General features: G+C 47.2%; 1 protein-coding gene across 1 annotated transcript in view; it reads right to left on the bottom strand.

The window, feature by feature from the left end:
- Nucleotides 1–12,714, bottom strand: part of SOS1 (SOS Ras/Rac guanine nucleotide exchange factor 1) — a 556,506-nt gene that overhangs the window by 408,447 nt on the left and 135,345 nt on the right. Inside the window, exon 5 of the mRNA XM_085611592.1 lies at nt 10,681–10,890. Within this exon, the coding sequence (XP_085467718.1) occupies nt 10,681–10,890 (210 nt within the window). The remainder of the gene's footprint in view (nt 1–10,680; nt 10,891–12,714) is intronic.

The following is a 12,714-nucleotide window of genomic DNA, read 5'->3' on the forward strand; positions in this document are numbered from 1 at the left end:
AGGCAACTTTAGGGGCTCTGCCCCCTAAGCTATTTATGGTGCGCCAGAACCTCGCAGAGTTACTGGACCTTATATCAAGTTGTAGTCTGGCCCAGAAGGAATTCCAATAGATCCTTTGTTTTTCCCGTTTGGCAGCCTTCAAATAGCTTCAGGCCTCTCTTAATTTAGTTATAGTTGGTGGGTCCATTGGCTTCCTTTTAAGTTCCCACCATAGCCGATTCAAGCTGCGTTTGGCAGACCGTATCACAGGATCCAAAGGAGTGGGCTGTTTGGACCCTGACACTTGGTTGTGCTTTATAGGTTTTGCGTGCCTGGCTACCAAGTTGTCTGGGAATCTTGTCCAGTTTGTGATTGGATCCTCCATTGGCCTGAAAGTGTTCCCGATTATGTGCTTTGTTTCTGTCGCCACGAGCTGTAGATTATTGACTGAGCACTTGATGCATTTTAAGTTGATAGTGAAGCTTCCGAAGGCTTGAGCCGCTGCTTGGTCATGTTGCATCAGCCTAATGCGGAGGGTAATATCTTGGGGGCTGTGATCACTGACCAATTTATTGCTAAACCCAAACTCAGAGACATGGTTTAAGAGAGAGAGGCTGACAAAGGAGTCATCGACCAAAGACGCACCGGTTTTAGATAGAAATGCGAGCCTAGGCGACTTGTTAGGAAGAAAACGCCCGTTAAGGGTTCTAAGTCCAAGATGTTCAAATTTGCCCTGGATAGCTCGGCCATTTGGGTCCTCCTTACTCCACCCAGGATGATCCTGTGGTGGAATGACCCAATCGCCTTCCTGCTGCTTTGTTACCTCGTTCTTTTGCAGATCAGACATCAGCCACATATTGAAATCTCCAGATAGTACAATATCTGCATTCGGAAACCCAGATCTCACATTTAGTACTGTCGCGATCACCTTGTCAGATAGGGATATCCTAGACACTGAGTTGGGACGGATGTACACGTTCAATATGATTACGGTCCTAAGCTGGCCTTTAAAGGTTCTGAGTGGAATTCCCACTGGGTGGAGATTCTGGGAGCTACATTCTAGGTCCCATGAAGAGATTGCATTATTCACTGATATATAGATTGCTAGACCGCAGCTACATCGTCCGGTGGACTTCAATTTGGTTGCCGGCAAGTGATGGATTTTGAACCCTTCTAGGTGCTGCGTTTCCATGAGCCATGTCTCTTGCAATAGAATAATCTAGAAAGTCTGTAAACAGGAGACCGTGTCCTCATCCCCTAGTTTGTTTGCTAGCCCATTTGCATTCCAGGAACATATCTTTAGTAAGCTATCTTCATGAGCATTTTTGGCCGTTGTTTTGTCATCGTAGTAGTCTTGTTGAATGAAGAGACCTCGCCAACCATGACCATGGGTTAGCCTGCTCCGATCTCGTAGTTTGTATCTGCTGACCTTCACTTGAGTGTTTTGAACTAGAGGTGGGGGTTTTGCCCAGGGCACTCCTCAGGACCGAGTAGACCATTTTTGGTCCTGCGCATGGGTGCTCCTCGGCCTGGCTGTTATGAACGAAATGTGGGTAGCATGGTTCCTTTCCGGGGGTTATGGCAATGCCCCACTCTTTGAAGGTTTCCTTATGCCTCATGATCTTATTTGATGCCTCCGCAGAGCGCCAGGTGACCTTAGTGAGTTTGTTTGACTGACCCTGGCCTGGTGCGATAAACTCTATAGAGGTGATATCCTGTGTTGTAACTTCGTTTGACAGGCCTATGGCTTCTATCAGTTTCATAATATTCCCACAGTTTAAGATGTCAAAGCTACCTTTAGACTTGTACACTGGATTGAATAGAGTATGTGTTGGAATTACTTGAGCTGTCCTAGTGGTCTGTTGGCCTTCAGATTTGCTTGCTGAATGGATATTTTGAGTCACAGCTAGTATGGTTTCTTTGGCTGAGTTCCCTATTAAGAGTTCCCTGCCCAGAGGCTGCCTCAGCGTACCCCTCCAGTAGCCCTACCCCAAGCATGCAGTGCATTGAAAAGTTTCCTGCAGAGGTTCTGGGGGCTGCATCCTGATTTGCTAATGGATCGGATGGGGGAACCAAACTGCTAGGCTTCCTTGAGCTCTTTTGGGCTGCTCCAGGGCCGATTTGTGCTCCTCTAGCTTGAGCCTGATTCGGTGATTTGGTGCTTCCAGACTGTTTTATTTGCCAGGTGTGCTTTGAACCCTCTGCTCAAACCAAGGATGTAGTATCCAAGGGTTGCAATTGAATGTTGTCAGCGGGCCTTGTTGTTACTCTTTTGCCCGTAGGCACAAAATCTTCCCCAGCAGTATCCTTCACCTCTTTAAGAGGTAAAGAACCAGTCTGTTTTTTTATGTCGCCAGGTGAAGTAATTTGTTTCTCCACTTCCTTAACCGCCTCATCTATTCCGTTTGGATCCTAATGTCCAGACAAAGCTACTAGTGTGTGAGTGTTAAACAGTGTTTAAAGGCCTGAGTCATGTGTGATACGGCAGATCTTGTTACGGCCCTTTCGTTTTTTGGGCCATTTCCCTTTACGGTGGAAGTCCTCCATATCCTGGTCCAATAGAAGTATCGGTGTGGGCACTGCGTTATCAGCAGCTAAGGGCTCTTTTTGGTTATTCCTTTCGCTCATTGTGGCCGGTGTAACCAAAGGCTTTGACATATCCATTGCCCCGCCCTCTTGGACGCTGTTATCAGGGGTTGTGGAGCCGGCTCCTTTGCTTGGAGAAAGAGACTTTGCATTGGTGAGTTCTTTTAATTCCGCCACAAGCTTTGCCATCACCTCCGGGAACATGCTTAATTTGCCTATTCTGGGTGAGAAGTCGCAGCCTTGTCATGGATGGTCAGCATTCGCTTGAGCTCGTCTAATCAGATTATTTAGGTTTGTGATTTTGTTATCTATATTAGCGATATACACCGCCAGTGTGTTTAGTAGGCCGATTTGTATGCCCATTTTATTAGCTTGGTATATCATGGCGTCAACTGACCTTTGTAGGATATCCAGAGCTGTGTCCCATGCAGATTCCTGTTTGAATTCCTCCATTTGGAATCGGTGAGGCCACAGGATGGTTGGGAGCCTCTTCCCGTATAATAAAAGCATAATTTCCCACTCTTTTGATTGAATATAGGAGAGGTCTCTTTCCGGGTCGCAAGCATCCTCAACGTAGGAATTTGACAGGATCCAACCCTGGCCCTGAGGTGCGCACGGGGCGGGCACACTAGCTCCATCCCCATGCTGTGGTGGGTGCTTTCAATTCATGGGGTGTGTTGGCTGAAATTTCCACGCTTCCCTTTTTGCACGGTGTTGGACGCTTTTCCCCCTCAGCCTCCGTCCTGGTCTCCTTATCCGGACTAGAAGAGCCACGGTGGACAATACCTCCTTCTTGCATTACACTACGTTGGCCCTGTGTACCAATCTTTGTTGATGAGTTAATAAGCTCAGACATCCGGTCCGAGCTGACAGGAGAAATGGCTGTACGAGTGACTGTTGTCTGCGTGGGGTTTAGTGTGATCCCAGTTTTTTGGCGCCCTTCCCAAGCCTGGGTAGCTATCAGGTCCCCAAGACTGCCCAGCGTGGTAGTAGAAAGTCCCCCGAGAAGCGTATCAGACTCCACTAGATTACTGGTGGCTGTGGCGGACTGGTTTTCCGATTTGCCAAGCTGAATGTTAGCATCCGCAGTCCCCTTACAGATGGTCACAATGGGGCTCAGAGGAGCAGGTAATCCCTTGATTCTCATGTTGCTAGAGAAAAAGGCAGCGCCTGCTTCTTTCAGGAAGGCAAATTTGGACGTTATTTTTGGTTGCAGGCCAGTTGTCTTGTAGCCTGCAGGTCTAGCTTCCAGTATAAGAAGGAGGAGGGTGTTGACTGTAGTACTTACCGGTAAGTTTTGTGAAGGATCGAGAATCTGGTCGATGTCTTCAGTAGGTGTCCCATGAGCCACCCTCTGATTCTTTTTCCTGAATGGCTTCCCCGATCGCATGCTTCGATGTATCCCGATGAATTGCTGGAGGTCTAAGGCACCTGCTATTGGCCTGCGAACTTGACTGTTCAAAGTATGCTGCACAAGCAGGCTAGGAGGCAGGTGGAAAAGAGCAGGGCTCACTGGTGAGCTGCAAGTTGCACCCAGCCTAGCTGGGCCGCTTCTGCAGACTCACTGGGCACGCACTTCGCAGCCACCCCTAGCGGTGACCACGCTCGCTTTCCTGGTCCCTGCTCCTGCCTCTGATAGCTGATTGGTGCTGGTTACTGCTTGAGTGCTGATAAGTGCTTCTCCCCCTTAATTTCTTCAGTAGCTGTTGCAACCGACTGCCCTCGTTGCCTGGGGGCGAGAGGAGGGATGAAAGGAGCGCTGGGAGCAGGGTCCGGGTCCCAAGGGCTAGTGCTGTTCTCCTGCTGGAGACTCTTAAGAACTTACAAATAGGCAGGCTTCTCAGCGCTTATCGCAACACTCACTGCTGCTTCATCCTCTGGGATCCCGGGGGCCGCTGCTACTTGCTGCCCTCGCTCCATGTTTCCGCTTCCTTGCTGCCCTCTTGCTGCCCCGCATGCTCTGTCGGGACCTGTGACCCCATTGCACTACTGCGGTTGTCTTTGAGGGACAGGAATATAAGGGACAATAAGTGCCAGGAAGAACCTAGTTCCAACGTCGCCCACAATGTACAGGTCTCTCGAGGCGTTGCCGGGAAGCTGGGCAACAGCCCCCTTGCTACTCTGGCCAGGGCGGAACCGTCCCAGTCCCACACGCTTCTGGAAAGGTGATGCAGTTGTCATCTTGGTTGAGATACCCAAGCGTCTCACAACCCCCCTGCCTCCACTCAACCATGAACTTCACACGGATGAGGGTAGCAAACTGGGGTATCCACCTAATTGGAAGTTGCCTAGCACCCTCTTGATTGTGCCCACCCATACATGAGTGACCTGCTGAACGATAAATGGGTGAGATATGTTGCGCCTGTTCCCAACATCAATATAGATGGCAGGTGCTTCACCCCTGGGCCTTCCACCAGAAGGCGCTTCTCTCAGTTATCGCCTTGTGTACACCAGTGTGCCCCTTTCTGGGACACCAGGTAGTAAAGCTTTAGGTCTAGCAGTCCCAGGCCCCACGCGTAGGGTCTAGCTTAAATATGTGTGGGCCCACTCGACTGCACTTGCCAACACAGATTAGTGCAACCAGTAGGCTGTTTATCCCCGTAAGTGAGACGAGGGGGCATCAAATATTGCAAATTCTGCTGTATATACAGACATCTCAGGAGCAACACCATCTTTGCCAGGGAGATTCTGCCAAGACAGCAGCAATGTTTTCCAGAATGTCAAAGAGGCTCTTAGCCCAGCCAGCACCCTACCCATATTGAGAGAGAGTGGTTTCTCTTCGGAAAGCGCCACCTGAATCCCCAAATATCTGAATGCCTCCAGTTCCCATCGCAGCCCAAGCTGTGGTAGGGCCTCCAAGAGGTTGCCCTCCAAGGGGTTGCCCTCCAGTCCTGCCAGAGAGAATAACTGATTTACCTTGGTTTACCAGGAGGCCAGACGCCTCACATAATTCCCGCAGCTCCTGTAAACGGAGCAGCACTGAGATTGTAGGCTACTGTAGGTAGACAAGGGCATCCGTGGTGTTTAAAGAGATTAAGTGGTCCATCGTGCGTACACACGTATGGCCGATCTCCTCCGCTCGGCACGCTAGGGAATGGTTAGGGGCTCCATCACCAAGGCAAACGTTAGAGGGGAGAGTGGGCATCCCTGCCTTGTATCTCACTCTATAGTCAAAGCCCTTGAGACAAAGTCACCTGATCGACTCTCAAGGAGGGGTTCGCATAAAGAAGGGAGAGACATTTAACGAAGGCAAGGCCACATGCCATCTGCTTAGTAACTCTCATAGATAGTCCCAATCCAGGGTATCCAATGCCCTCTCAATATACAGGGCATTCAGGGCTCCTCTATCCTGGAGTCTCACACAGAGTGCATGATGTGGGTCAACCTATGGAAATTCATGAGGGTACTACGTTGATGGATAAATCCGAACTGTTCATCATGGATCATGTGGTGCATCACTGCCCTTAGTCAGCTAGGGCCTTCGCTGGCACCCTAACATCAGTGTTGATCAACAGGTGGTAAGAGCCCAGTTGCGTCGGGTTATACTCCAGCTTGGCCAACATCATTATAACAGTCTCCTGCATGGATTCTGGCAAGCTGCCCAACTGCGGGGTCTCCCTTAACGCATTCAAGACTATAAACGAGCAAGTCCAAGTAACTCTGGTAGAACTCAGAGAGAACATCGTCCGCAGCTGCCGTTTTCAGCAATGTATACTGTTTATGGCCTCCAGTAATTCCACCCCAGTGAGGTCTGCTTCCAAAGCGGGGTCTCTTGAGTCGTAGGAGCCAGGCCAATAGCCTACCCGATTTAAAGGCTTCTCAGTGTAGCATCAGTCTATTATCTCTCAGGGTTAACTTGTCAAGTGTATCCCATAATTGTCCTATTGTGTTCACACTGCCAGCGCCTCCACCTCAGAAGAAGGATTATCTACAGCAGCCCTTTGTAGGTGGGCTAGTTTCTGCTCCTGCTCCTTAAGGGCGCTGTGTAGTTTGAGCTTTGCATTGTAGGTTTTCTTGAGGCATTCCCGACGCAGGACGACTTTAAGATGCATCCCGTTCTAGTGCTCACGTGGATGCTGGCCCACAGCAAAATAACCAGTGAGAGCCGCACTAATGTCTGGCCGGAAAGTTGGCTCAAGATGTCAAGTGGAGATCGCTAGCCGGACACAGCCCGGGTGGACATAAGGTGCACCGGAGTGTGAAATCTGCCCAGATACTCTACCGACTGTACACGGTACCTCATCTCTCACGAAGTCAATATCCTATCCAGCCTGCTAAGCATTAGATGAACTGCTAAATAGTAGGTGAATTCACTCTTCGTAGGGTAGAGAGCCCTCCAGATAGCAATGCAGTACAATTGTGGCACAACTTCAGTCTGCACGCCCGCTCCACCTGGTTTCACTAACCAAGGTGGGGGTCTCATGTCAAGGTGACCATCTAGGATACAATTGAAATCACCCACCTAGAACAGGGGGATACTTGTGTACAGGGCTACGAGGTTCTGTAGCCTCTAAAAGAAACTGCTATCATCGTGGTTAAAGACATATATATTTAACAGGCACACTCCCATTCTAGCCAAGAGCCCATTTATTATGACATATCGCCCCTCCACATCAGCCTGAGTCTCCCTATGTTGGAACAGCATTCCCAGAACCATCCATCTAGATATGCCCCAGCCCAGTACTTAATTTGAGCCAGGGCTTTTCAGTGCTGAGCACCGGCACTTAATTGGTTTTCGGTGCTTGGCACCTGCACCTAATTGTCAACACCACACTTAAGGCAGTCTGCCACATGGTGGTCGTGCTCATGTAATTTCGAGATGAGCAGTTTAACAGTTGTTTAGGAAAACAATATACATAAAAAATTGCTAATATCTGCCTCCCCAGCCATTCCTCTAGCTTTGGGGACCTGGAATAATCAGCTGTCACATTTACATGCAAGAGAGATGGTTAATAGTTGGTTAGGCAGCAATGAGAAGGGCGATGGGTGGTGCAAGTTGCAGTGGCCTCCTGGTCAGAACCCTGGCACTTAATATTTTACAAATTAAGCACTGCCCATGCCATATGTTAAGTCAAGACGTACAACTGACACTGTCATTTCCGCTTACGTTTGGCGGCTTCCTCAAGAACCAAGTGGGTCTTCTGCAACATGGCTACACCCTCGACATGGCATCTTAAGTAGGTATGCACTCTACAGCGCTTGGTGTAATCATGTAGGCCCCTGGTGTTCCAGGAGATGAGCTTTACAGTTCTCGCCATGTTTATGTGTGTCCCTGCAACTGCTGCTCCAACTCACGAGACCTGTCCCAGGGCTCCTCCGGGAACCAAAGAATAGGAGGCAGCCCCCTCTCCACTACTTCCACCATGGCTGGGTATAGGAACATATAGCTGAGATTAAGTGTCCAAAGCTCCTGTTTTACAGCCAGTGGCTGGAAAATCCTTCACCACATGCATAAGTGCCTGCACCTTCCCTTCAGTCTCTTTAGAGCATTCAGAGACTCCACAGAGATCCATGCACAGCAAATTGAACTCAATGTTTCTGGTGTCCATTTTGTGCTGTAAGACCTGCTTAGAGCTTTCGAAACGCCGCTAGGATTTGTAAGCCTTAGGGTTCGGCGCCAGCAGTCTGGAACACACTCCTTCTGTCCTCGCCATTTCAGCCCTTCTTGTGACCACAAAGTGGCTCATGCAAAACTGCTGCGATCCTCAAACAGCCTTCCCCTATAACATAATGGCTCCCAAAAGCCACAGAGCCCAAGGCAAGAGGATCCACTAGTGGACGGCACCAGGGAAGCAGGACTTCCGGAAGCACGTGGACGTAGGAAGGAAGGCAGGCCAAGGGGACACCCCCTCCCCCAGGATCAGTCTAGGCTGCCCTCTGTGAGCCTCTTGGGGGAGGGGTGGGGGGTAGGGAGGGTATAGAGGCCTCGCTTCTCGCCCAAGGCCTAGGGGGCACACACTCCAAAATAAGCCCCTATCTTCAGCCTTCTTGGCCACATCACTACTTCCTGTGGTAGTTCCCCCTCGCTCACCAGGGCCCCAGGTTCACAATGCCACAGGGCAAGGAACAGGCAGCTCCTAGATCTCGGGGGTAAGCACTCCGTCCACGCTTGTGGATTCCTCAGAGAGCCTCCTCCTCTCAGTCCAGTCTGATCACCTTGGGCTGTGAGGCAGGGCACAGGCGGTGTCCAGCTTTCTCCTTTCTGACCTAGGCCTCATCTCCAGGCTGTTTCAGGGCCCTCCACACCTCCGTGGGCCTCCATGACTCTGGCTCCTGTGCGGCGCTCGGTCGCGACATAAGGAAATGTGGAGCCTCATGTCAGGCCAGGCCATGCTCCTCACCATTAAGATGCCCTCGCATTGACCCTGTCTGTGCTCTGCAATGTTGACTCAGCAGCATCAGCCGGCTCCCCGAAAGGCTCCCTGCACTCGCTCTCAAGGCAGCCACCGCACGGGAGCTATAGAGTAAGAACCAGCTGGGAATAAGCAGGATTAGGCAGGATTGTATCATGGTGCTGGGGAGCTCTCCTTTAGCCTGCCTTGTCGGCAATCTTGCTTGCTCATGTTCACCCAACATCACCACAGTTATTTAACTCATAAGAAGACCTGTACCAACAAATTCGATGTTCTCATTATGTAGGAATTCGCAATAAAATGCTGCTTCAGGCTATTTTTTTAGAGACTTCTTAGTAGAAGGTATTTTATCAGAAATCAGGCACTTTACTCTGTATATGGAAAACAAGGTTTAGGGTTTACTGTATTTCTAAAGTTAATTAATATTTACCTTGGTGGGAATCACTAAACGCCTGCCAGGGTATATAATAACTGGGTGCTTTATTTGTGGATGAAGAGCGCTACAGCTTTCGGTGCCAGTTCTCTGCTAATTATTTAATGGTCTGTTTTGATGTGTAGCAAGTGAAAAATAGCATGACTCTCTAAAATGCCACCAAAATAAGACATTTGAGAAATCATATTTTTGGCGGCATCCCCTTAGATGACTCCCAACTCAATCTTGCTTGATGATGGGCAAGGCAATTCTATCATTTATTTGTAATAAATTACATAATTTAGTAAATGGTTTGAAAGATGGCAGGCTCTGGTAAATGTTGAAGGTACTATTACTTAAGGACAGAGACTTGTTTATACTGCTGACATAAAATGCAGAACTTTAAAGCCATGCATGATCTTTGTTACATGCAGATTACATTCTTGCTGAATCCACTGTGGAGTACCTGATGTGCATATAGTCTATGTTTGCGATTTGTCTTAGCTTAAAACCAATTTGGATCAAGATTTTTGGGATCTCAAGATAATAACCAGGGTTGAATTATCTATGTATGTGTCTACACTAATTATCTTCAGCACAGTTAATCACACGCTGGCAGAGTTGAAGAGTAGATTCTTTATGACCTTTATGGTAAGAAATGTTTGCAATGCCAACTATAGCTGGATCATAAATCTATCCAGGCACAGTGGAACGTATTTCAGATTTTTGTGTTAGAGAAAATGCTATTTTGAGAAGCGAAGATAAGGGGAAATGGCATAGAAGACCATGGGAATTGTTTTCTGCAGGTTTAATAAATGTGTGCATAAAAGTTGCCAGCAAGTATGACGCTATTGTTTTGTTCCTTTTTCAGGATTATATTCTATATCACCTATGGCAGAAAAAGTGATTGGTTATTTATGTTTCAGAAAATAGGTAATTATATATATTTTGATACTAGTCATTACAAAAACTAGGTGTGCAATTATGTACTTAAGAAATCACCTATTAGGGCCTGAGATAAGACCGACCCAGATGCACAACCACAAAGATACACAATATTCTACAGATCCAGTGTCCCCATGTGCCCACCTTTCCAGGTCATCTTGCCTGTGCCTGGGGACCACAGGTAAAGACTGAAGCACCAGAGTTTTCAACAACAACCATCTGTGTGAAAGCAACTGCCTTTGGCAGCACTAAGCAAGAAATTCTAGAATTCAGGTGATCTACGAGCCGAGGATACCCTTGTGAAAAGGTATTTTAAGCTAAATACTCAGAAAGCATACCTCAAACAAGACTGAATTAAACGGCTTAACAAAAACATTTGTGATATACAAAGTTTGATATACTTACATGAGGTGAAAATAATTTAGAGTTGGAGACAAAAGGTTCTCTAAAAACTTTAATAATAAGATTAAGTTCCCTTATATATTGCCGAACCTCAGCCATAAAAGACTTGACCATGTCGTAATATGTCTGTTCTCCCAACGTGGAAGGTTCTTCATCATTTAATGATAACATACTAAGATCTTCTTCATCTTGATGGAACATATCCATTAACACCTGAACACAAAAAGTACGTTATTGTTAACACAAGTACACAACGCAATCATGTTTGGCAGAACATTGTGAAGCTTAAGAAACATAAATGGCTATTGAATTTATTGCAAGATGAGTGGCGATTTGTTTATCTGACATTTTCTTGGCTGTAAGGTAGACAAATTTGGCTCTCAGGAGCACATCATTTTTTTAAGGTTTATAAATTGGATACCAGTGCTTCGGTGTCCACCACAACTATCAGGTCTAACGATTTTGTGTTGGCAAGACAGAGCTGCCACACTGTCCTCACCTTTGTTACACCCAACCATAACATGAGTCTTTGCTAGTGGTCATTAACCAGATCCAGGTGAAACATGTGGCAAATATGGCAGTTAGGAAGGTTTCCCATGCAGTAATGATCATTTCTGATACAGATAATCAAACGGGAAACCTTCTCAAGTGTTGAACATACTTGTAGAGGCATTAGGAAATATAGTTAATTGGTCAAATAAAAAATTCAAACCCGCCAAGCAAATGCTGTAACAACCATTCTCAGAGATGTAAAAATCAACTGGGCAAAGGCTAGAGTAACATATTTGGGTATAAAGATGCCCAGAGAAGCTAATAAACTATTAATATCAGTCATGGAATGGAGAGCATGGAGTGAATTTCACTCCTTACCGTGGGGGCAAATTCGTAGCAAAAATGGCAGTATTATACATTGCTTTTTATCTGTTAAATGTTGTCACTACCAATGTTTGCAGCTGGTTCCGAAGATACTGGGGCCTTTTATGAGGAGGAGGTAAGACAGCAAAGGGGGAGGAAAGAAAGAGCATGTAGTTATTCAAACTGTATACAAAAAATAGTGCTTCTATTCTGTAGGCAATACTTTTTTGTGTTAGACGGTGAGGTGATCCAGACAGTTGGCACACAAACAGAAACTTTTAAGTGTACTTCCAACAATCCTATCTGATGTGAAAAATTGGAAAGGAAGAATGGCAAATCTTAAGTGAAGCTAGGTTTTTGGGGTAAGGCTGCTGGCCGGGACAATATTATAATCTGTTTTAATCAGTAGAAGTTGTATTGGGAACATGTCAAATCAAGAAAGGAATCTTTAAAGTAAAAGGCATTTATTAAGCGTTACCTCAGACTTCGATTCTTCAAGTTTGACTACTCGTTTATGAATGATCTGAGTACCTAATGTGGAACAACATGTTTAGTGTCAGGAGCTCCCCATCCGGTCTATTATGTCGGCACCCTCAGGGGTCCCCGATTGCTCACGTTTATGTCCACTAAGTTGTTTGGGTTTTTCTGTTTTCTTGCCACTGCCAATGTTTGTTTCTTTTTATTGTGTTTGTTGGTGCCAGTGTTTGTTGGTGCCACTGCTTGTTTTTGGGTGCTAGCAACAGTGTCACATTGGACATGTGCACCTGCCATGCTTATGGGTGTGGCTGAGGCACCTGCCATGCTTATGGGCGTGGCTTGCCATGTGTGGTTAACTGCAACTGAACTGGCTATAAAAGCCTAAGCCTCGCACCTGTCATTGCTTGGCTTAACCTCCTGGTTCTTGCTTCAGCTGGTGAATTTCTTATTTTTTAGAGAAACGCAAGTCTTCAAAAAGGTGACCCTACTCTGCAAACAGATCGCCTCGAGGGTGCCGGGCTGGACCAGGCTGTGTGGAGTAGCAGTTTTCTCTTTTTCTCGTCCCATTCCCCTTCCCTTTTGGGACTCCTGTAGAATGTTCAGTAGTGCCGAGAGGTGTTATAGGAGGAGAGAAGGCAGATCATCGCTCCTGTAGACAACCTGCACTTCAGGTGAGTGGCTGCGCCACAGTCTTACATTTAGATA

This window comes from Triturus cristatus, chromosome 6, assembly GCF_964204655.1.
Source record: "Triturus cristatus chromosome 6, aTriCri1.1, whole genome shotgun sequence".
NCBI lineage: Eukaryota > Metazoa > Chordata > Amphibia > Caudata > Salamandridae > Triturus > Triturus cristatus.